The following is a 22699-nucleotide window of genomic DNA, read 5'->3' on the forward strand; positions in this document are numbered from 1 at the left end:
GCCTCTGGCAGCTGTAACTGATGAATTCTCTGCCAGCTGCTTTGTGGACCTAGAAGAGCAGCTTTCCTTCCACGCAGGACCGGTATCCAACAGCAAGAGGGGGAAATATAACCTCCAGTGAGGCCTTTGGGTCCTTTGAAGTTGGCCCTGAGGAACTCTAGCACACTAAGGTCTAAGTGGTCAGTGGTGCCCTATGTGGGTAACTCAGTTGGTTAAAGCATCATCCTGATACACCAAGGTTTTGGGTCTGATACACAGAAATCAACCAATGAATGCATAAATAAGTGGAACAACAAATCTCTTTCTCTCTCTCTTTCCCCTCTCTCTGAAATAAATTTTATTTTCATTTTATTTATTTTTAGAGAAGGGAGGAAGAAAGAGAGGGAAACACTGATGTGTGATAAATACATTGATGGGTTGCCTCTCTCATGCCTCCCACTGGGGACCTGGCCTGCAAACCAGGCATGTGCCCTGACTGGGAATTGAACGGGCGACCTTGCAGTTTGCAGGTTGAATCTACCGAGCCACACCACCCAGGGCTAAAATCAATTTTTTAAAAGTATTTTTTAAATGTGGCCAGCGGCTTATCACATCTGGTGATCAGCTCTTCATTGGTTCCTCCTGAAGTCTGGATTTATGGGAGTCAAATGAATTCCCCTTAGGAGGGCCTTCTACTCCAGCTCAGAACATGGAGTGAATGCTGCCCCTCTTCTAGGGGGAGGCAGTTTTCGTGTTGAGAAGTCCTCTCACTAGTTACCCACCCACCCACCCACCCACCCACTGAGTCCTTTGTAAGGGGAGTGGGGGGAACAGAGAATGCCTGCAGCCTCCTGCTCGCATTCCTAGACACCGACTCACTGCGCCCGCCACCGCTGGAACAGCAGAGCTGTGTGAAATGTCAAGAGGAGTTATGCTCATGCGCTCCCTGGCCCCCGTCTCTTTGTGGCTTGTACTTTCTTCCATCCGCAGTCTGTTCATCAGATGGAAATCAGTGGGTGCAATTAGAAGATAATTTGCTAGTTCCAGACTTAATTTGGGGCCACCTTCTTGCTTGATAGAATTACAGGGGAACATAATAGATTTTTGGTGAGAAATAGTTGGCTCTGTGGCTGGGAGAAAGAGAGCCTCCAGCTCTCCAGCTGGGCAGCCCTTTCAGTGTCCTGTGTGTTGTTCCCCTGCCTTTTACACTGCCCCACCTCTTCTCTTGTGTGGCCCCCAGGCCTGGATCTTGGTCCCCTAGGGCCGGCTCAAGAAGTTTAAACTCCACTTGTGACACAAGGAAAACAGGGAGCCCTCTGTAACATAGGAGGGCTGAAAAATGTTGAAGCTGGAAGCTATTTAGAGACCTAGCCAAGGTCCAGACAGAGGCAATGACTTGCTGAAGGCCACATAGCTAGCCCGTAGTGGTAGTAACAATAGTCTTAATGATATTAGCAGCTAACATTTGTCAACCCTTAATGTGTTCCAGACTGTGTGCCAAGAGCTTACGTGCAGTGCATTGTCGCATTCAAACCCAGACAGTCTGGCCTTGGGCCCAGGCTGGGTTATAGCATAGCAACGGTAAAGTTCAATATAGACAGCCTGGGTTCAAATCCTAGCTTCACCTCTCAATTAGATAGCTTGGTGACCTCAGACAAGCAATTTAACCTCTCTGTACCTCCGTTCCTTCCCCTGAAAAGGGGTAAGTCACAACACTACTGACTAGTATTGGTTAAAATTCGTATGTGTAAGTGCTGCAAGCAGTACTTGGTGCAGGGTGAGCACCTATCCAGTTTCTTCCTGCTGCCTCTGGGGCTGGCGTGTGATGTGTGTGTGTGAGACAGTAGATAAGATATGGCTGAGTTTGGCACAAATGCCAAAAGCTGGTCTTCACTATTAGAGACAATAAACAGCGGTTGAGTGCCTTGGCTCTAGAGCAGAGATCGGCAAATTGTAGCCCCACCACCTGTTTTTGTATATCCTGTGATTTTCACATTTTTAAATGCTGGAGGGAGCAAAAGAATATTTTGCAGCACATTAAATTTAGGTTTCAGTGTCCATAAATAAAGCTTTATTGGAACACAGACACCCATTTGTTTACGTTTTATATGAGTATATATGGCCACTTTTGTGCTGCAGTGACAGAGTTGAGTAGCTGTGACAGAATCTGAATTTGTGTAGGCCTGCAAAACTTTAAATATTTGCTCTCTGGCCTGTTACAGAAAGTGTCCCTGTTCTAGAATCACACTTACTGGGTTTGAAACCCAGTTTCGCCACTTACCAGCTGTTTGTCTTCAGGTTAGTGACATAACCATTCAGAACCTCAGTTTCCTCGTCTGTTAAATGGGGATGATAACATCTCCCTCATATATTGGCAATTTAAGTATGATAGATAACAGATGCAGCCTGGACCAGCTTGCACAGTTGTCTGTTGAGGGGCTACAAGGCCTAATGGATAAGGTGTCTGATTCTGTATCAGAAGATAGAGGATTCAGGTCCTTACATAGTTGCTGCTAGGTATGTCTTTCTCCCTCCGTTTAAAATTTTCCTCTTCTTGGGACTATGTCCTACCTGGGCCTCTAACCCTAGCTGGACCAACCACTCACCTTCCTACCCCTCAGACACAGCCCTGTGCCTGCAACCATAGAGCTCAACTACACAGCCCAGGGCCAAAATTTCACCCAAGATGACCATAAGGGCACTGTAGGACCAACACGAGCCAGGTTCTGGGCAGACTGTGGGCCCTGAAGCCACTGGCCCAAGTCCTGGGAACCCACTGGGGATTGGCTACATGAATTAAAGTTCAGACAAAGGGAACTGTGACAGAGAAGGGGTTGGACTGGCATGGGGGTAGAGGAGTTGCCCCAGGAGGGTCAGAGGACAGGTGCATTTTAAAATATAATAGATTAGTCCTGGCTGATGTGGCTTGATGGATTGAGCACCAGCCTGCGAACCTAAAGGTTCGATTCCCAGTCAGGGCACATGCCTGGGTTGCTGGCCGAAAGGCAACCCATCGATGTTTCTCTACCTCTCTTTCTTTCTCCCTTCCACTCTCTCTAAAAATAAATAAAATCTTGAAAAAATAAAAAAATATATAATAGATTATTGTGATGAAAAGGGTTTGAAAATAGTGGGGATGGTTGCACAATATTGTGAACGTAACTGATGCCATATAAATTGTACATTTAAAAGTGGTTATAACCTGGCTGGTGTGGCTCAGTGAATTGAGCACCAGCTTGCAAAACAAAGGGTCACCAGTTCTATTCCCAGTCAGGGCACATGCCTGGGTTGCGGGCCAGGTCCCCAGTTGGGGGCGTGCAAGAGGCAACCACACATTAATGTTTTTCTCCCTCTCTTTTTCCCTCCCTTCCCCTCTCTCTGAGAATAAATAAATAAAATCTTTTTTAAAAAAGTGATTATAATTCAAATGTAACATTTTTTATCTATACTTACCATGATAAAGGTATTAAAAAAATAGATGCAGAGAACATAACTCAGGGCCTGGAACATATTAAGTACTTAATAAATGGCAGCTTATAATAGGGTACAAACACTGTCTTATCACATTCATTGTTATCCCTGTGCCCAATCAGTAGAGAAATGGAAAAAGGCTCCTTTGTAATCCAGTCACCACTTTTGTCACAGACATTCTTGTCATGGTGACGGGGTGATTTTAGTAGAGAGGAGTCTGTGCCTGGTGGGTAAGAGCTGTTGTCACTCCCTGAAGTTCCACAGTGGGGTCTGGATGTGCCCTTGTCTTCTCCAGCAGCCTTGCTTTTTCCCTTCAGTAATCTTATAGGGAGGTGGATAAGGGGCTTTTCCAATGGTGGGCTCTGGTTTGGGCATCTGTAGCTGGGGCTCTTCAGGCAGGCCGCCACTCCAGATACTGAAGCCCATCATCCCCAAAGGCACCTGGGCCTTGTCCTCTGTCATGCCCCATTTTTTCAGTGAGAGAAGCCTGGTTACCATAGACACAGTGGAAGAAGCACCATCGCCCACTAAGGCCGATGGATGGCATTCTGGAATGAACAAATGAATGAAAGAGAGGGTACAGATGACTTGGGCTGTAGTCCCTGTGCTTTCTCCTATTTGCAGAAGGGCTTTGAGGGAGATGTTTTCCTTTGAGGAGGCTGAATGAAGCTCAGAGTGGAGGGCTCCAGAGCTGGTGTCACCTGGGCCTACATTTTAATCCCAGCCCTGCCACTGACTAATTTTTTGGCCTTAGGTAAATTACCTAATCTCTCTCTGTACCTCACTTTCCTGTTTATAAAATGGGGATAATTCCCATCTCAGAGAAATAAGAGAGTGCTTATATAGTGCTTGCTACACAGGGAAGCATTAAGTGTCAGTCAACACTCTGGGCCTGTTTCCTCATTCAGTGCAGATCTTCCCAGAAGAGGAGTGGCAGCTCCCATTGTCCGGCTATTGGAGTTGTCCCCAGGCAAGGCAGAGGGAAGGGATGAATGGGAAGCATAGTGCCAGGAACAAGTCCATGCCTGACCAGAGCCCAGAACCCAGAGGGCAGCTCTCTGGACCTGTCTCTCCTGCCAAAGAGCCCCCGCCCCCCACCACGTTCTGGGGGCGTGGCTTGGCCTGGAGCTGGTATTCTGGGCTTTTTCTTCACCTCCGAGCAGAGTTACCATCATTTGGGCAGTTTCTCAGGCTGGGGAAACTTGGGGGCTGATGTGCTCACTCTCTCTCCTGCCCTGCCTTTCCCTGAGCTCAGGGATGGACACCTAGCCAGCCTGGTTATTGTCTGCTGCGGCGCCTGCCTACAGCGTCTCTCCAGCCCAGCTCCACCCCTTGCCTGCAAGGTCTGTTTCCTAATAGCTGCTCCAACCACACACCTCGGTTCCGCGAGGAGCCCCTCCTCTTCCTCCCTCCCTCCCTCATCAGGGGTGGGGCTGAAGGGGAAGGCTAACTTGACAGCAGCGCTTCTTTCTTAGCTGGTCACCGGCCCCTGCCTAAGAATGTCTGTGTGTGTGTAGCCTCCAAAGAGGTGATTCTCCAGAGGGGCCGCCTGAGCTTCTGAGAACTGGGGAGGAGTCATTCCAGCTATGAGCCCCATTGGGAATCTTTCGGGGAGCAAGTGGCCCGGAGTTCTCATGCCTTTTCAGCTGCTCCGGAGGGAGAGGTGAGCGCTGGGCAGCCGGCCTGCAGCCAGAGGTGCCGGGAGCCCCGGGCCTGTCATGGTGGCCGTCTGCAGTCAGCCCGAGGCACTCCCAGACGGGTTTGCAGCTGAGCTTGTTTATCTGGTGTGGGAAGAAGATGGGGAGTTACTTGTCCATCCCGGCTTACTTCACCTCCAGAGACCCCTTTCGGTGAGTTGGGCTCTGGGTCCCCCTTCCCATCTCTTCTTCTGGCCCCTGGTCCGGAGGGGAGGGTAGAGTCCTCCCTGAATCTTGTCAGATTTGGCTTGTCCTCTGACCATCAGTTCTGTCAGGCAGAAGCCTGTAGAATATGTTCCCAAGCAGAACTGGCCCGGTGAAGGCTCCCCATCATATTCTGGGAATAATGAGGTGAGGGATCTGCTCAAAAAGAAACTCCTGGGGAATTCTGGCTGTCCTTCCTTCCCAGACACACCTGGAAGAGCCTCCAAAAGATGCTGCTTACCTGCTTGTTCTTGGTGTTACTGCTTCCGGGGGAAGAGCACAAATAGAGTTCTGTTCTTTCAGCTTTCACATATCTTACCTGCAGGCTGTGCTCCCTGCCCAGGAATTTGTCCCAGCAAGCAGGATGGACAGGTTTTGCCAACAGCATGGAAGCTGACAGGATCTGGGTGTGGTGGGCCTGGTATACAGTAGGCGTTCTTAATGGAAAGCACATGTATGTGCCTCTAGCCTTTAAGGGTTTCTGAACTCCCAGGTGAGTACAGTTGCTAGGGAAAGGCCTGGGCAGTTCTGAGCCTGGGGCAGTTGGCTTTGGAGTGTTCCGGAAGCTTCAGGGCCAGCCCTCAGTATGCCTGGTCCTCAGGCCTGAGTACCTCTGGGGCCCTCTTTCTGTGGAGCTTCTCAGAGGGAGGTGTAGAAACTTTCTCACTACCTCAGACCTGCCTTTCTTTGCTCTCTGCCCTGCCCCACCTCCAACAGAAACTCCCCAGGGGGTTAGTGGCCCTCAGGGTCCCTCCAGAATGGAGTCATTCCTGGCTGGGGTGGGGCTTGTTTTCATTCCTTGGGAACAGCCTGTTGTTCCAAGGGCTGCCTCCCCCTCACCAGTGGTCTTGGTTGACTTCTCCCTTCTGGCTTCCCTAGCCATGCCCAGACCTCCCTATTGGGATACTAGTCAGGTGACCAGGCCCTGGGCAGAAAAGCAGAACACTTATGTGGTTTCACAGAATGACTGAACCCTGGTAAAGTGGTGGGCAGCCTCTGGATTTGAGGGAGTGAGGAGGAACTGGTCATCAGTGCTGACCACCAGGCATCGTGCTAGCACTTCATCGATTGATCTCACAGTAGCCTAAAGACATGTATGTGTCACCATTTTTCAGGTAAGGCAACCAATTTCAACAGTGAACATGTGGAGTTTCTCTGGCCAGCCTTTCTGTCTTCCTGAGTTTTTTCTCATCTTCTGAAGGCTGCACCTCCCCCAGGGGTGCTCTAGATTTGCTTTCCTCTTCCAGCAGAGAGGGAAAAAAAAGCCCCCAGAGTTTGCCTGGCACATCAAAGGGATGGCAGAGATTATTTTCTAAAGAGCTGATAGGAATTGATCTTAAGTTTAGGAGGCAGGTTTACCATGTGGAATCGAGATGCCAAGTATTTGCAGTAGCCACTGGTTTAAGCCAGGACCTCATTAATCCCTTTTACTCTTAATCCTGGAAAGGCACTTTGGGGGAAGGTTTGTTCCCTTAGGAGCCAGGAATGCTGGGCCCTTTTTAATCTCTGGGGGCAAGACCACATTTCTCAGGAGCTAGAGCAGATAATAGAACTCTCAACCTGGACCTTTGAGGGCCAGGCTAATGATGCTGCCCTGGTCTTCCTGCCTGTCTTTTGTCTTGTCTGCTCTAGGCCCTCTGGGGAACCTGACAACCCCCACCTCCCCAAGCTCTGTTTGCCCAGCTGGAATGGTGGGGGCGTTGTGGGGGGAGACTGACTGACTGACTCACTCACTCACTCACTCACTATAGACCCTCTCCCCTCCTCCAAATGGGAGGCCACATTCCTGAAGCCACTTCTGAAATGATGGCCAGCACATTGGCCCTGTGCCCCACAGAAAGGACCACCCAGACCCTCTGCTCTCCCAGGTATCAATCTAATCAGACACCACCTGGTCATTGCCTGGTCAGAAAGCTGCTTCCACCATCAACTCCCTCCTTCGTTACAGGGTGTCCTCAAGGGCTGATATCTGACCAGGTGCCTGTCCCCTCCCTGGGCCTCAGTTTTCTCCTCTGCAGAGCATAGGGGCTGGACCTCCTAGGCTCCTAAACATGACCTTTGCCAGAGTCTGTGGAACAAATTATGTCCTTGACCTCAGGCCTCTGGGGGAGTACAGTCCACAGGACTTCTGAGGCTGTGGTTGCAAGGAAAATGACGAAACCAGATTCCATGAAGACAGGATCAGGCGTGAGAGCCTTAAAGGAGGGAAGAGGGAGCAGGGAATAAAGAATGTAATTTCTGCCTCCTGGCAGAGCCTCAGCAGAATGCAGTGTCTTCCTCTGCCATTGCCACTCGTGTCAGGAGTGAGATGCAGTTACAGGTGTGCTCCCAATAAGAAAACACCTCAAATTGAAATTTACAAAAGTGACTTTTGTCTGATATCTTTAGACGATTTTTTAAAATAGCATTTCCCTTAATGTCCAACATTGATTTACACATTGGGTTTGGTTTACACATTGTCTCTTGAAGAAAACAAGTGTATCTTTGTATTCTAAAGCAACCTGTGTTTAAAAGGAAAATTATTCTTAACCCTGCCCAGCTTAGCAGTAACTTTTGGCAGCTGCTTTAGGTCTTCTGGGATCTTTACCTCCTCATCTGAAAAATAAAGGACTTGGATCAGGTAAATAGTTCCCAACTCTGCAGCTCATGTAGCTCCTTAGAGACACTCAAGCTCTTTTCCATTTTTTCCCAGTAATGGAGGCTCTACTCTTAACTGCAGTACAACTGTCCAAATTACTTAAAACTACAGGCTTCCTGGCTTTTGGTTGGAACTAAATCAATGCACTCTGGTAACACTTTTTCCTTGCTTACCAGAGGCTCGTTATGTGTTTGGTTAATTTTTTTAAAAAAGATTTTATTTTCAGAGAGTGGGGAAGGGAGGGAGACAGAAAGGTAGAGAAACATGGTTGTGAGAGAGAAACATCTCACAAACCCCAACTGGGGACCTGGCCTACAATACAGGCATGTGCCCTGACTGGGTGGGTAACAAACCAGTGACCTTTTGGTTCAGAGGCTGGTGCTCAATCCATTGAGCCACACCAGCCAGGGCTGGTTAATTTTTTTAAAAACAGGATAACAATATATTTTATAATATTACAGCTTAATTGACAGCCTGTCTCAATCTAGGGTCTGCGGGAAGGAGGAGTAATGGGATCTTTGGTGGTAGAAGACAGGGTTCTGATGGACCAGAGTCTTTAGACCCTTGTTTTATCTGCCCCTCTGGGCCCTGTGGTCAAGTTGGCATCTCATCCCCAGGCTGAGCATCAGCCAGGCCTTTACCAGACATGGGAGGGCTTGCTCTTTAACCTCGGTAAATCCACTGTAATAATGACTGTTTGGTTCCATTACCACATAAGGTTGAAAATTTACCTGTAAACATTTGGCCTGAATAATTTTCATGTGCGTGAGGACTGGGCCTATCTTATTTCACTTGGCATCTCCCAGCATAGTACCTTGCCTGTTTGGTCTTGCACATCCACAGTGACTATTTCCTAATTAATAGGAACTGATTAGAATCTATTGATTAGATAAATAATTCATTGTAGGGTCTTCTCTACTCACAAAAATCTGGTTCGGGGCCAAGAAGTAGATCCATATTGCTTGGGCTTGGAAGGAGAAGGGATCTGCCTCTTTTTGCCATTGGTGTTCTCAGATTAAGGAAGGGAGGGAGGGAGATGGACATGTACTGGGCAGCTGCTGTGAGCCAGGCATCATGTTAGGCATTTGTACATAATTTAATTCTCATAACCCCATGAGATTTTATCGTCACCAGTGTACAGATGAGGAAACTGAGTTTCAGTTATGAAGTAACTGGCCTTAGGTGACACATAGTAAATGGCAAAGAAGGAACACAGACCCACGTCTTAAAAGCTTTATTTGTGAGAATCTCAACGGATTATCTTTTTTTAAAACCTGTGTGTTTCCTGCTGACTCAGAAGACCTCAGTTTGGGTCTGAGCTGACCACTGAACTGACAGCCAGCATTTGGTTCACTTGGTGGCTACCCAGGCTGTCTGTAGTGCTTTGTAAGAGGAGTTCCGAGGTCATCCTCAATGAGTATGGGCTTCTCAGTGATCTCCCTTGGCTGGAGGGTTTCACCTCTGAGTGTAGTGACTGATTTCTTCGCCCTGGGTTCAGGGCACTACCATATCCAAGCTGGATGCCCTGGGACCTGCAGCCAGGGCAGATTTTGACTTTTACCTGAAACTTTCAAAAATTGAAAGCTAGAAAAGAAACTTGGGTTTGGAAAGAACACATTGTGGCCAGGGCCACTGAGAATCTGAGGTAGGATTATTTTATTTTATTTTTGAGCAGCACTTACATTTCTAGAGTGTGTTTTGGATTCTTTTCTTAAAAGGGTAGAGACTGCAGGGGACTACAGAATGCTGCAGACTAAGTGAAGGAAGAGAATCTTGCCATTTAATGTTCAGTACTTGAGCTTAAGGAAAAGCCTCACGAAGTGTTAACACTAAAGGGACTTGAGCTCTCAGGGCTTCAGCCTTCTTATTTTCACCGAAGTGAATCCCGAGGCCAAGCTTACTAGATGTGCTGCCTTACTCGGGCAATGTAGTAGAGTGGAAATGGCTTCATAGCCAAGTACACATAGGTTCAGATTCCAGCTCCATTGTGTAAGTATTAGGCGACTTGCAGAAGTGACTTACGTCTGTTTTTGAGTACTAATACAGCGTTTTTCAACCTTTTTTACTGCATGGCACACATAATTACTAAAATTTTGCAGCACACCAAAAATTACATTCTTTGCTGATCTGACCAAAAAGTATAATTCTGATTCATTCTCATCAGGGGGCTATTATTGTGTTGGCTGTTGTCATTTTTTTTAATTTGACAGTCTAAGGGAAAATAGGTCAGTGCCTTGGCTAAATAGTCTAGTATTGCATGTTTAAAAATTTTTTGTAGCACACCAGTTGAAAATCATTGTTCTAGTCTGTAAAATGGATAACCCTATCACCTGGCAGGGTATAATCAGAATTAGAGATAAATAAGGTACCTCACAGAGTGCCTGAAATATGGTTGACATTCAAGTAACAGGTAACTGTAGCTGTTGTTAATAATCTAAGCTAGGACTATAAGTTTACAGTGGCAACTTCTCTAATGGCCTAAGAAGCAGTGGTGTTCTATAGCAAAACAGCTTGGGGACCCATAGCCCTCCTATAAGCTGTTCACCTTCCCCGTTCCTCAGAGATAACTGGTGATCAACTTTGGCTGTGTTGCTGAGTGTGCCTTTCAAAGGCATTCCTTGACACAGATGTGTGCATTGGTGATGTTGTTCCCCAGCCAGGTGTTCTTCCCAGCAGGCTGGCATGTCTCTCCTGCGTGCCTGCACTGGTTTCTCTCCCTGCTCCCTATCCTGGGCCTGGCCAGATCACTTGCTACAAACAAAAGCAGGATATTGACAATGGAAAGGAGGAGTGTTCTGGTGCTCCCATGCCCTGCAGCACACATACCATTGCAAGGGCGTAATAGTGCCCAGGCCTGCAGTTGAGTACAAATACATCTGCACCAGCTTTTCTCCACTAAAGGCAAAAGAAGGGCAGGATCTGGTGACTATGAACCACGGAACTCTTTTGCTCCAACCTGGACTGCTGGTTATTGCCATGTCCACCACCAGGCTCTTTACTTGGTGCTGAGGCTACTGTTCCTGTCCTCAGGAAGCTCACAATCTAGTAAAGAAGAATGACAGGTACCCAGGAGCTTTAAGTTAGAAGGTGGGAGGCAAGAAGGAATTCCTGCTTCTAGTCCTGGCCCTCCTGCTAGGCACCTCACAGTCATCTAGAACCTCATTTAATTCCACCCTGAAAGTAGGTGGTGATGTTGCCATTTCACAAATGAGAAGCGACGCAGCTGGCCAGAGATCAGTTAGGTGGTAAGTGGTGGCACTGAGATTTAAACCTTGGGTCATCCACGGGAAAACAGATATGCATAGAATTGAGGGGATCTGTGGTATAATCTAATACCCTCATTTTACACGTGGGGAAACTGAACCCAGAGAGAGAAAGGGGTTTGTCCAAGAGCATGTAGCTCCTAAGAACTTGAACCCACGTCTCTTTCCTCTTTGGAGCTCATCCAGCATTCCTTCTACAGAGAGGTTGAGCTCCGTGCCTAGGAAGGAGTCATCCCCTCAATCTCCTATAATGCATAGTTTTTAGCGCACTGATTCTAAGCTCTCAAGACCCTGAAATTCAGCGTGTGTAAGACAAGTAGGAAGTGCTACAGGGTGGGGCTGGCTGATGGCAAAAGCCGTCTGTATTTGTTGAGTACCTAGGGGAATTAGACAGTCCATAAAGAGGGATACCCAGGACCCTACTTCTTTAGACCTTCTTAGCTCCACAGCTTTCTCCCTTTCCTTCCTTTCTACAGCTGCTTCAAGTCACTCCTGTCTCCCTCCTCTACCTCCTGAAGTGCTTAAAAGTAGTAGTACTCTTTGTGGCCTCTCACCTTGCATTGTTAAAATTAAGTTTTGTTTAGAGGTTCTTTTCCAACCATTGTAAGTTATTGCAGGGTGACGTAGGGGACCTTTTATATCTGCAGTGCCTAGCAAATTACTATACTTTCCTTGCCCTTCACAGTTTGCAAGGCTTTCCTTAAACATTAACTGATTTAGTTTTCACAAAGACTCTTTGTAGTTGGATGCTATTGGTCTCATTTTGTCAATGAGGAAGAGCTACTGAGAGTTGTCCAAAGCTATCCAGATAGTGGCACTAAGTGGCAAATAATGTGAGCTACCACTGTGATCATTTTTCATAGTTAACATTTATTGACTTTCTACTATATTAGGTCTTTTATATGAACTGTGTATACTTTAGTGTATATGATTTCATTTCCACAGTATTCATTTTACAGATGAGGAAACTGGATCAGAGAAGGGAAATAAGTTGCCCAAGATGACATGACTAGTAAGTGTCAGGGTTAGGATTCAAACCAAGAGGCAGCACCTCAGAAGCAAGGATGTGGCCAATGTGCCTGGTGTGAGGCCTTGACAACAATAGAGTCTCTTAACTAGAAAGAGATGGCATGGTCTCAGCAGGCCAGGGAGCTCTTAGCTGGGAGGCTCAGAAATGAGGAGGAGCTTGTCTGTGCAGACATGGCCTGAGAACACATACCTGACCTGATTTAGGTGGAGCTTAACAACTAGCTGACTGGAGGGGAAAGGAACTATGGGTCTAATACATCGTGTACAGTGCTAATGGAGTTTGGGGTTTTCTCCCTTGGTATTTTATTTTGAAATTTTTCAAATATATAGAAAAGCTGAAAGAATAGTTCAAAGAATGCTCATGTACCCTTCTCCTAGATTCATCATTTATTAACTTTAAGCCACTTTTTCTTTATCTGTCTATACATACACACAGTATTTTTTCTGAGCTGTTTAAAAGTAAGTTGTATGTATCTTTCACTCTTAATTACTTTAATATGCTTCTTCTAAGAATTCTTCTGTGTTACCAAAATATCGTCATTATATGTAAGAAAACTGACAGTAATTTCACAATATAATGTATAGTCCAAATTCAAATTTCCTTAGTTGTTCAAAAAAAATGTCACTATGGCTATTTTCTTTTCAATCCAGATTCAAATCCAAAGTTTAGGTATTACATTTCGTTGCTATATTTCTAGGGTTTTTTTTGTTGTTGTTGTTTTCTTTTAATCTCTATGCCACCCCCACCCTCCATGGCATTAACTTTTTAGAAGAGTCAAGACTGGTTAGTTGTCTTTATCAAGTGATTCACATTCTAGATTTGCCTGATTGTTTCTGTATGTTTAATATTTGGGGGGAAAGAATGCTACATCAGTAATGCTTTTGGTGAAGGGTAGGTGACTGAGCTTCTTTGGTTCACCTGGGGACCTGGCCCACAACCTAGGTGTGTGCCCTGATTAGAGATCGAACCAGCGACCTTTTGGTTTGCAGGCCGGTGCTCAATCCACTGAGCCACACCAGCCAGGGCTAGACCAGAGCTTCTTAACTGGGGCCATGATTAGGCTTCAATTCTTGACATAACGCATACTATATATATAAATTACATGTACATTTTCCTTCCCTGGCTGGTTTGGCTCAGTGGATTGAGCGTCGGCCTGCGAGCTAAGTGTCGCTGGTTCGATCTTCCAGTCAGGGCACATCAGAGAAGGAAAACTCTGACTCCAAAAAACCTCCGCTGCCTTGCGGCATACCTCTTCAGGGGAAAGGCTAAGGGAGTAAACCCCGACAGAAAATCCGGAGCCGGAGTCCCTAAGGCGGTTTGATGTTGTAGTCAACACCGGCAACTCCTGCGGCGCACCTGAAGCCAAGCTGTATTGACTCCGTCTTTCCCTTGGACCCTTCAGCTGCGAAGAGAGGGGGGGTCTGCTGCATGGGCAACAGCAGACCCTCCATATCACCCTGCCCAGGCTCTGTAGCTTCAGCTTCACTGGAGAGGACACTCCAGCGTCATCGCAAGATGTCGATTCAACACGGGAGGAGACAGATACCGTGTCACTCCGGAGTCGGACTGCACAACCATTCTCGGCGGTGCAGATAGACTCTTAAGAAGCTACACCATCCTCTCTCGAGACGGACGGCTGCCGACGACGACATTTTCCTTATATGTGCATTTTTCTGGGAGAGGCTTCTTGTGAGTTTCAAGACCAAAACAGGTTAAAAAACACTGGATCCAGGAGTTTCTCTTCTTATCTTGCCTTCAGGTGTTCAGAATGCCAGGAGACCCTCACCAACTGGTACTATGAGAAGGATGGGAAGCTCTACTGCCACAAGGACTACTGGAGGAAGTTCGGGGAGTTCTGCCATGGATGTTCTCTGCTGATGACAGGGCCTGTTATGGTGAGTGAGTCCGTCCATCTCTGCCCCTCTTGGGCACCAGAGTCCATTGACAGTGTCTCCACTTCACCATGGTCATTCATCTTCTGGTCTATCAGCCGAGGCCTCACCCTTGTTTAATCATTTAACAGAGGTTTACTGAGCACCTATTAAGTGCCATGTAAGATCCTTCCCTCAAAGACTTAACAGTTAAATGTTGGGTTGGGGTGGGTAGGTAGGCAGGGAGAAGACATAGTACAATGGGATGAAGCCCTTAAAGGAGAGTGTTACAGGTTGAGAGGAGGGTATACCTAAGTGTGTTCAGGAAATCAGAAAGGAAGGCTCTGGAATGGGCTAGCAGAGAGAGATTCTGCCTCCCCTACCTGCTGTAGATATAGGGCTTTAAGCCTAGTCACAGACTTGCCAGCTCTGTGTTGGAGAAACTGTGAACCTTTCTAATGGGAATGCTTACTCCTGGGTACTTACTCTCATGACTGAGACCAAAAGGGTTTTTTGCAATCTCAAAAACAATAGAGAAGCACCAACCTAACACTCCCTCTGGAAGATCTAGGGCAGGAAGTGCAAACCTACTATTGCCAGGATCTGTAAATCCTTGATCAGAGGTTGCTCACCCACCCTCACCCTCACTTTAGCAACAGTGAAGACTCACTTTCTCCATTTGTCCACCTTTCTCCCCGTTTGCCCACAGGTGGCCGGGGAGTTCAAGTACCACCCAGAGTGCTTTGCCTGTATGAACTGCAAGGTGATCATTGAGGATGGGGACGCATATGCCCTGGTGCAGCACACCACCCTCTACTGGTAAGATGGTGGCCCTGTGTCTATCTTCCCCTACAAAGAGAGGCCAAGAAAGTGACAAGGGCAGCATGAGTTGGGCAGAAAGACTGCTAGGGTATCAGAATACTGGATTCCTATCACAGCAATGTTCTTAATCAGTTCTGTAACCTGTAAGCAAGAGAATTAACATCCCTCTGACCTCTGCCCTTATCTACTGTGAGAATAATGGCACTCCACCCTGCAATCCTCCCAGAGGGAGAGAATGGCTGGGAAGGTGCTCTCAGAGAAGGATTCCAGAACTTTAAAGGCAAAGGCCCTTTAGAGCTTACTCAGTCCAAAGAGGGGAAGGGCCTGGATTCTCATTGAGTCAAAGATAGAGCAAAGAGAACCCAGGCCATCTCACTGCCAGGCCAGCGCACCCCACAGAACCCAGGCTTCTCATTCTGAGTGGCCAGCTGGATCATGGCAAGGACAGTAAAAGTGGAATTATGGGTACTATTGCTTAAAGCCACGTGGTGCAGTGATTGCTGGGGGCTTCCAGGTGGGGGCACTAGGATCTTAGCCCCCTTTATGCTCCTCTCCACAGTGGGAAGTGCCACAACGAGGTGGTACTGGCACCCATGTTTGAGAGGCTGTCCACGGAGTCTGTTCAGGATCAGCTGCCCTACTCTGTCACACACATGTCCATGCCAGCCATCACTGAGGGCAAGCGGGGCTTCTCTGTGTCTGTGGAGAGTGCATGCTCCAACTATGCCACCACTGTGCAAGTAAAAGAGTAAGTATTTGGAGAACCCTGGAGCAGGGGTTCTTGAGCAGAGCCCACAAATGGACCTCATGGGGCTGAGAACTCCAGAGTCTTATGCTGAACTCCCTTTATCCTCATCTTGTATCTTTCCCCCGGCGCTCACTATGCTGTAACCACACCTGGGCCTTGGCACTTGTTCTCTCTGCCTAGGCTGCTTCCTACCAGATACTTAATGCCAGAACCACTCACCTTTCATGCATCAAGTTTCAGATCATGTTTGCTCTTTGAAATTATCTGGCTTGATTATGTGTATTGGTTTGTTTATCATTTGTCCTCTCCACAAGTTCCTTCTGGAACTGCATGCCCAGGGCCTGGAACAGTGCCTGGCATATAGTAGTTGTTCATTGATTATTGTTTTGTGTGGTTGAGTGAATGAACAGAGGTAGGAGAAAGAGGTCAAGACTCCACCCTAAGTCTAGGCCAGAGACCAGATAGGGAAAGAGTCTGTGTCCATCGGAATACCAGTAATGAGGCACCTGTGGCTGCCAGCCAACCCTGTTAATCATGATTGTGCACTTAACTATGTGCTGGGCACTGGGTGCTTATAGTACAGGTGAGAGTTACTAGGATTGGGGAAGTCAGGAAGAGGTGAGGTCTGCTCTAAAGCCTCATTCGATGAAGAGGGGAAGGAATTGTGTTTAGAGCAGAGGCAGGAGTCTGTGGTTGTGTCTGGTGTAGATTGAGTGGTTGGGAGTAGCCAGAGATAGGGCTGATAAATCATGGAGGGCCTGGATTATGAAGACTCAGCAGTTCTATTGAGGGATTAAAGCAATAAAGTGATGAAATCAGTTAGCATTTTAGAAGGATTGCTATTGTGGAAGGTGGAGAGCAAGCCTAGAGATATAGAGACCCATTAGGTCCTAATGATTAGGAGGCTGTTGGCAAGATCCAGGTGAGAGATGTTGGTAACTCTGGTGATGGAGAGAAGGCAGGATTCTCCAAAGTGGTGAGGGTTCGGGGCAGTGAGGGAACTCTGATTAGGAGGATGACACCCAAGTTTCTGGCTTAAGCCATTGGATGAATCCCCTTTCTCTGTGAGTGGCCTAGACCTTGGGGGCCATTAAGAGTCTGGGACTTGGTGAGCCTTCCCCTGCACAAGTGAAATTGGTCAGGCACGTTTTTAGGATGCCTTCACCCTTCTTCAACTCTTGTCTGGCCTAGAGTCAACCGGATGCACATCAGTCCTAACAACCGCAATGCTATCCACCCCGGGGACCGCATCCTGGAAATCAATGGGACCCCCGTCCGCACACTTCGAGTGGAGGAGGTAGAGTGTGTGTCCAGTCTGTCTTATGGCGGTGGGACATGGAACAGACACTGTGGGGGATCAAACTGTGGCCTTTACCTTTCCCTGTTCCTAGTCTATCTCTTTGTCTTGCCACTGAGCCTATGACCACTGGTGACCTCCTGTGTCATCCTGGCATATTCCCAGGGCTGCAGGGATGACCTGACAGGTGGGGAAGCTGGCAGGATGCCAGGCAGAGGGCACTGTGGGGCTACTGACATCTGGAGGCTACCATTAGCCAAGTTGAGCACTGGCCACACTGTGCTTGGATCATCTGGGCTGACAGAGGGTGGCTTGGGATGAGACAGCCTGTGGGAGCCAGCCTTACACTGCTCTTGGTCACAGGTAGAGGATGCAATTAGCCAGACAAGCCAGATACTTCAGCTCCTGATCGAACATGACCCAGTCTCCCAGCGCCTGGACCAGCTGCGGCTGGATGCACGACTCTCTCCCCACATGCAGAATGCTGGACACTCTCACACCCTCAGCACCCTGGACACCAAGGAGAATCTGGAAGGGACACTGAGGAGACGTTCCCTAAGGTGCCACCTTTCACCCAGGTTCTATGTAGTCTCATGCCTATCCCTCAGATGAGGTGAAGCTGGCTTTCTGAGACCAGCAGAGTCAGGAAGGGAACCAGCTGGACAGGCACAGGCTATGAGGATTGTGCTGACCCAGCTCCACTCATGGAAATCACAGTTCATAGCCAGGACCTGTGAGTGATCTGACCCAGCTGTCTGCAAGGTTTCCTTAGAAACCCGAGGGTCAGACTGTCCACTGAATTCCTGAGCTGGACAGGAGGCAATGATGCTGGACCCCGAAGGGCAACATGGCCTATGGGGAAAGCATGGGGCTCAGAGGCTGGAGTAGGGGCATAGATAGGATTAATAAGTAAAAATAAGGACATTGAAAACTATAAAACAAGAGATGCATGCAAGTTGTTTTAGATTCAAGGGACCCAAATCAAAACCAGGTTCGTGGAGAGAGGACAGACACCAATAGGGAGATTGAAAGAACAGGAGTCTAGAGCACTGGCTGTCTAGGCAGGCGCACCCATGTGGTGCCTTTGAGCTGAGCTCCCTCTCTTCACACATCACTTGTCTCTCCTAACCTCTTTCTGCGTCTGTGAAGTAGAGCTTCAAGATAAAGGTGGCTTTCTCACCAATTATGTAAGGATTCAGTGTGGGAAAGGATGCAAAGTAGCACAGTGCTGGCTGAGGGTCAGCACTCAGTAAGTGTGAGGTGTTGTTAGTATCACTAGGTATCAGGTTCTTTATCCGCCCTCCTAACCAAACAGACTAAATCACTCAGGCCCTTCCGACAGGTGGCTCCTGTCACTCCTGGCTGCCCTCTTGGCCTCAGTCAGCGTGAGTGAGCTGGTGGAGGTACACTGCCAGAGGACAGAGAAGGCCTGAGAACACATGGAAGAGGGAAGATGTGGGTGGGGGTGGCCAGAGAGCTGCTCAGATATCTAGAGGGCCGTCATGCAAGAAAGGGAGCGGCTCACTGTGTGTGCTTTGTAGGCACACTTGGCAGGAGGCAGAGCAAGGGCTGGGAAGCTGCAGGCAGTCCTTTCTGAGTTGCCCAGGTGAAACAGGAGTGTGCCCGGGGAGCAAGTTGCAGGGTTGCTATCCACCTTCAGTGCTACGGATTTCAGCCATCCCGTCCCTTCTTCAGGAAATGACAGTAACAGGTGTCAACCATTACTAATACTGGCTACTTTAAAAAATATAAACCTAATGGCTTTATTGCTATAAAAATTATATGTGCTTATTATTTTAAAATTTAGGAAATGTAGACAGATACAAAATGTGCAAATATCCAAAATCTCATTTGGTCATTTTTTGGATGGCAGTAGGCTATCACTCTGACCCTGTTAGTGCCTCGAATCAAGCAGACATGGAAGGTGGACCATCATCTACAGCGCTGTCCTGTATTGCGCACTATAAGCCAGTAGCATGTAGTCAGTTGTTCCAGGTGAGAAGTACTCAGGGATCCCACTTTGAATGTGTTTTTACTATGCTTAAATAAACTACTAGTGTCTGCAGTCCCCAAATAGCACATCTCTCTGATATAAAGAGTCCTCCTCCCCCCATCATAGCTCCTGAACTACAGACACTGGAATGGTCAGGGTAGCCGTAAGGTTCCTGCCCCTAGGGTTTCCTGGCAGGTGTCTGAGGACTACCCTATCCTTACCACCATCTTTCCTCATCCTCAGGCGCAGTAACAGCATTTCCAAGTCCCCTGGCCCTAGCTCCCCAAAGGAACCCCTGCTGTTTAGCCGTGATATCAGCCGTTCTGAATCCCTTCGCTGTTCTAGCAGCTACTCCCAGCAGATCTTCCGGCCTTGTGACCTGATCCACGGGGAGGTCCTGGGGAAGGGCTTCTTTGGGCAGGCCATCAAGGTAAGCACAGGCAGCAGCTGCTCTGCTCCTCTGCCCCCCATCCCTCTCTCACCTCCTTTTGGGGAGTTCCTATCACATGGTCTCACCCTACACCCTATAGGATACCAGGCCTCCTTCCTGACTGCAGGTAATGGTGTGAGGGCTGCACTCCTGCCCCCCAAGACCTCCCAGGCCACCTAAGGGCAGCATTGCTGTTGCAGGGAGCTTGGGGAACCTGGAGACCCAGTTTGAGATGAGCTGTGCCCATGGCCCTCTTGCCTCCAGTCAGTGGGTCTTTTTAGGCACCCAGAGGCCTCAGTGCTAGTCATGCTACAAGGGAGCACAGTGGGGAGTGGCTCCTGCCTCCCTGATGAACAGTCTCAGGGACTAACCTCTCTCTCTTTCTTTTCCTCCTCCTCCTCTACTGAGAGCTGGGAGGGGGGGTCAGGTAAGCCATGTGTCTCAGCTTTTGGAGCATTGGGGCTGGAGAGCTCACCCCCAGCCCACCCAGCCCCCTAGCGCATGTCTGCGGCATTGACCTTCCTGTCCCCAGACTTAGTTCACCCAAGGGACTCACTCCCTTGTCAGATGACCAGAGCCCCTGCTTGGCTTGACAGCGCCTTCCTGCCTCATTCCACACTTCCCGTTTCTGGATTCTTGCCTCTCCTCTGTGCATGCCCAGCTCTCCAGGAAGGGTGTTGTGCTCCTCTCTGAGTCCCCTGTTGCCTTGTGCTGTGCTTCCGCACATGAACTCTTATCCGTCTGATCTGGCTCAGTGCGTCCTCCAGGGCATGGGATGGGCAGTTGCACAGATTTTCACACAGTTCCCTAGAACTACCTCTGGTCTCTCCACCCATAAGACTCGCTCTCCTTGTAGGTAACACACAAAGCCACAGGCAAAGTCATGGTCATGAAGGAGTTAATTCGGTGTGATGAGGAAACACAGAAGACTTTTCTGACTGAGGTAAGAAGGTGGGGGTGGAGTTAGGAATTTGGTGTCACTTGTGGAAGAGGGAAGATTTTATTAAAAATAGTTTCAAGAGGAAATTTATTTTGGAATCATTTTTTTAAAGGCTGAGCAGAAAAGAACACTAGAGGAACATCCTGCCCTTCTGAATTATAGCATTATTTGTTCAATGAACATATACTAAAGATAACATGAGTTGGGTACAAGGGATGCAGTAAGAAATGAGGTGTGATTCAGAGGTGCTCACAGATAATGGGGTGATGGATATGAGAACAAGCCAATTTAGTACAACTAGATGCTATAATTATCACTTGAACACCCTGCTGAGGAGGCCTCCCAGAGAAATGACATCCCTTGAGCATTTCCAGTTTCCATGCCTCTCCCAAGTTGTTCTCTTAATTCAGGTGGGTACACCTGTGGTCCAAGTGGTGCCCTCCAGGCCTCTGTTTGATTCTTGAAACCTTCCACTCTAACCACCCCACCCTACATTCTCTGCCTCTATGCAGTTGCTAGAAAGGCAAGATCCTGAGGGTAACGCCCATGGGACCCTCCCCAACCATGTAGAGATATTCTTCCTGATCACATAAGATAGGAGGTAGGAGATGCAGGTATACTGATCAAGCTGACCTCCAGAAGGAAGGGGTGAGGAAGACATAGTGGGAAGTAACTGCCCACCTTCCTTGGCCTTCCCCACCCCTAGGTGAAGGTGATGCGCAGCCTGGACCACCCCAATGTGCTCAAGTTCATTGGCGTGCTATACAAGGACAAGAAGCTGAACCTACTGACAGAGTACATTGAGGGGGGCACATTGAAGGATTTTGTGCGCAGTGTGGTAAGCATACCCCCTCCATTGTCCCTAAGAGCCTTGGTGGGTTGTCAATGGGACACCTATGTCATCACTGCCCTGGACCATGAAAGCCAGAGAGACTCACTGCTTTACCTGCGAAGGGCTGTGATGGGTGGGACAGGGCACAGGCAGAGACGGTACACTGGCAGACTGTGTTGACCCACGGGGCCTGGATCATGAGAGGTACAGGGCCCAGCGGTCCCTGATCGACATTTCCTCATCCTGCAGGACCCATTGCCCTGGCAGCAGAAGGTCAGATTTGCCAAAGGCATCGCCTCTGGAATGGTGAGTCTTGGCAATAACCTTGCCAGTGGGTTGGCAGGGGGAGGGGCGGCTGGGGTGGCAGTCAGGAGAGATGCAAGGATTGCGGATGGGCATTAGAAGGCATGTTGTGGGCTGGGCAGCTGTGTACTGAGCTTCTCTCTGTGCCAGTGAAATTGACCCCAGGTGCCTGTCCTCAGCTCACAACCCTATTCCCAAAGAACCCAAATCTTCAAGGGCAGACAGGTCATGGGCAAGGCAAACTGGAGAAGCAAACTAACACGAGGTGTCCTGGCCTTGCTGGCACAGAGGTGTCCAGGTGCTGAGGGCCCTTGGAGCAAGCAGGGAACCTCACTGCCTAGGACTTCTGAGAAGGGGGAAATGTGATCTAGTTGAGCACTGAAGAATGGGTTAGAAGTGGGTGAAAGGTTTTTCTGGCATAGAGGCCCCCAAGATTGAGGAGATGACAGCAGCAAAGACCTGGGAGGAGAGAGGAGAAAACAGTCTGTTTTACTTCGGAAGAATGATACTGGTGATAGCAGTAATTGATAGTTATTGAGTGCTTTCTATGTGCCAGGCACGGGCTGAGGGACTAACATGCATGTGCATGTTTATTCCTCGTGGCAACCCTGGTTTTCAGATAGGACGCTGAGACTAGAAAGGGACAGAATTCGGAGCTTGGGCTAGTCAGTCCTGCTCTTCGTGTCAGGTCCATGAAGACAATATTAGTCTGGGGTTACATTAAGGTCCTTGTATATTAAGCTAAAGAGTCTGGACTTGATTTAGGAAGCCAAAAAGACATGCAGAAGATTTTTAAGCAAGTCAGTTTTGTGTCCAGAGCTGTGCTTTTTTTGCAGATAAATCTGGTATAGTCAGTAGGTTGGGGTGAAATTGGGAGAACTTGGGGCAGGGAGACCCCAAGTGGTGGTGGTATGTGTAATAAAACATTTCAAGTTTCTGGATTAGGTATGGCCAGTGAGACAGGAGATTGGGAGGGAGGGTAGAGTCAGAATGTGGATTGGCAGTGAGGGGACAGGTGAAGGGAGGAGGAATTGGGGGTGGCTTGAGGTATCTAGAAGAATGTTGGTGTCATGTACCAGACATTTTTGGTGGTGGGGTGGTAATGGTTGGAAAACAGGTTTGGGAAGAGCTAGGATAGGTGTCTGCTGAGGTTGATGAATGGTTTGTGGGAGTCAGCACAT

General features: G+C 48.3%; 1 protein-coding gene and 1 long non-coding RNA gene across 4 annotated transcripts in view; one reads left to right on the plus strand and one right to left on the minus strand.

Annotated features, from left to right (window-relative positions):
• LIMK2 (LIM domain kinase 2) overlaps nucleotides 1–22699 on the plus strand; it is a 56359-nt gene that overhangs the window by 26075 nt on the left and 7585 nt on the right. The window contains exons 1-10 of one of the 3 annotated variants that reach the window (XM_090257801.1): nucleotides 4875–5113; nucleotides 14042–14177; nucleotides 14863–14972; nucleotides 15535–15723; nucleotides 16915–17020; nucleotides 17384–17580; nucleotides 19257–19443; nucleotides 20300–20386; nucleotides 21090–21221; nucleotides 21465–21521. In XM_090257801.1, coding sequence (XP_090113927.1) covers nucleotides 5037–5113; nucleotides 14042–14177; nucleotides 14863–14972; nucleotides 15535–15723; nucleotides 16915–17020; nucleotides 17384–17580; nucleotides 19257–19443; nucleotides 20300–20386; nucleotides 21090–21221; nucleotides 21465–21521 — 1278 coding nt within the window. In that variant the 5' untranslated portion in view covers nucleotides 4875–5036. Of the gene's footprint in view, nucleotides 1–4874; nucleotides 5301–14041; nucleotides 14178–14862; nucleotides 14973–15534; nucleotides 15724–16914; nucleotides 17021–17383; nucleotides 17581–19256; nucleotides 19444–20299; nucleotides 20387–21089; nucleotides 21222–21464; nucleotides 21522–22699 lie in introns of those variants that run through there. The other 2 variants (XM_090257802.1, XM_090257800.1) reach the window with 2 other exon arrangements.
• On the minus strand, nucleotides 3592–5653 carry LOC149997048 (uncharacterized). Its single transcript, XR_016507260.1, has 2 exons — nucleotides 5593–5653; nucleotides 3592–5231 (listed from the first exon to the last, which is right to left on the minus strand). It is a non-coding gene; the product is annotated as an uncharacterized LOC149997048 (long non-coding RNA).

This window comes from Furipterus horrens, unplaced genomic scaffold, assembly GCF_987537825.1.
Source record: "Furipterus horrens unplaced genomic scaffold, mFurHor1.1.pri manual_scaffold_11, whole genome shotgun sequence".
NCBI lineage: Eukaryota > Metazoa > Chordata > Mammalia > Chiroptera > Furipteridae > Furipterus > Furipterus horrens.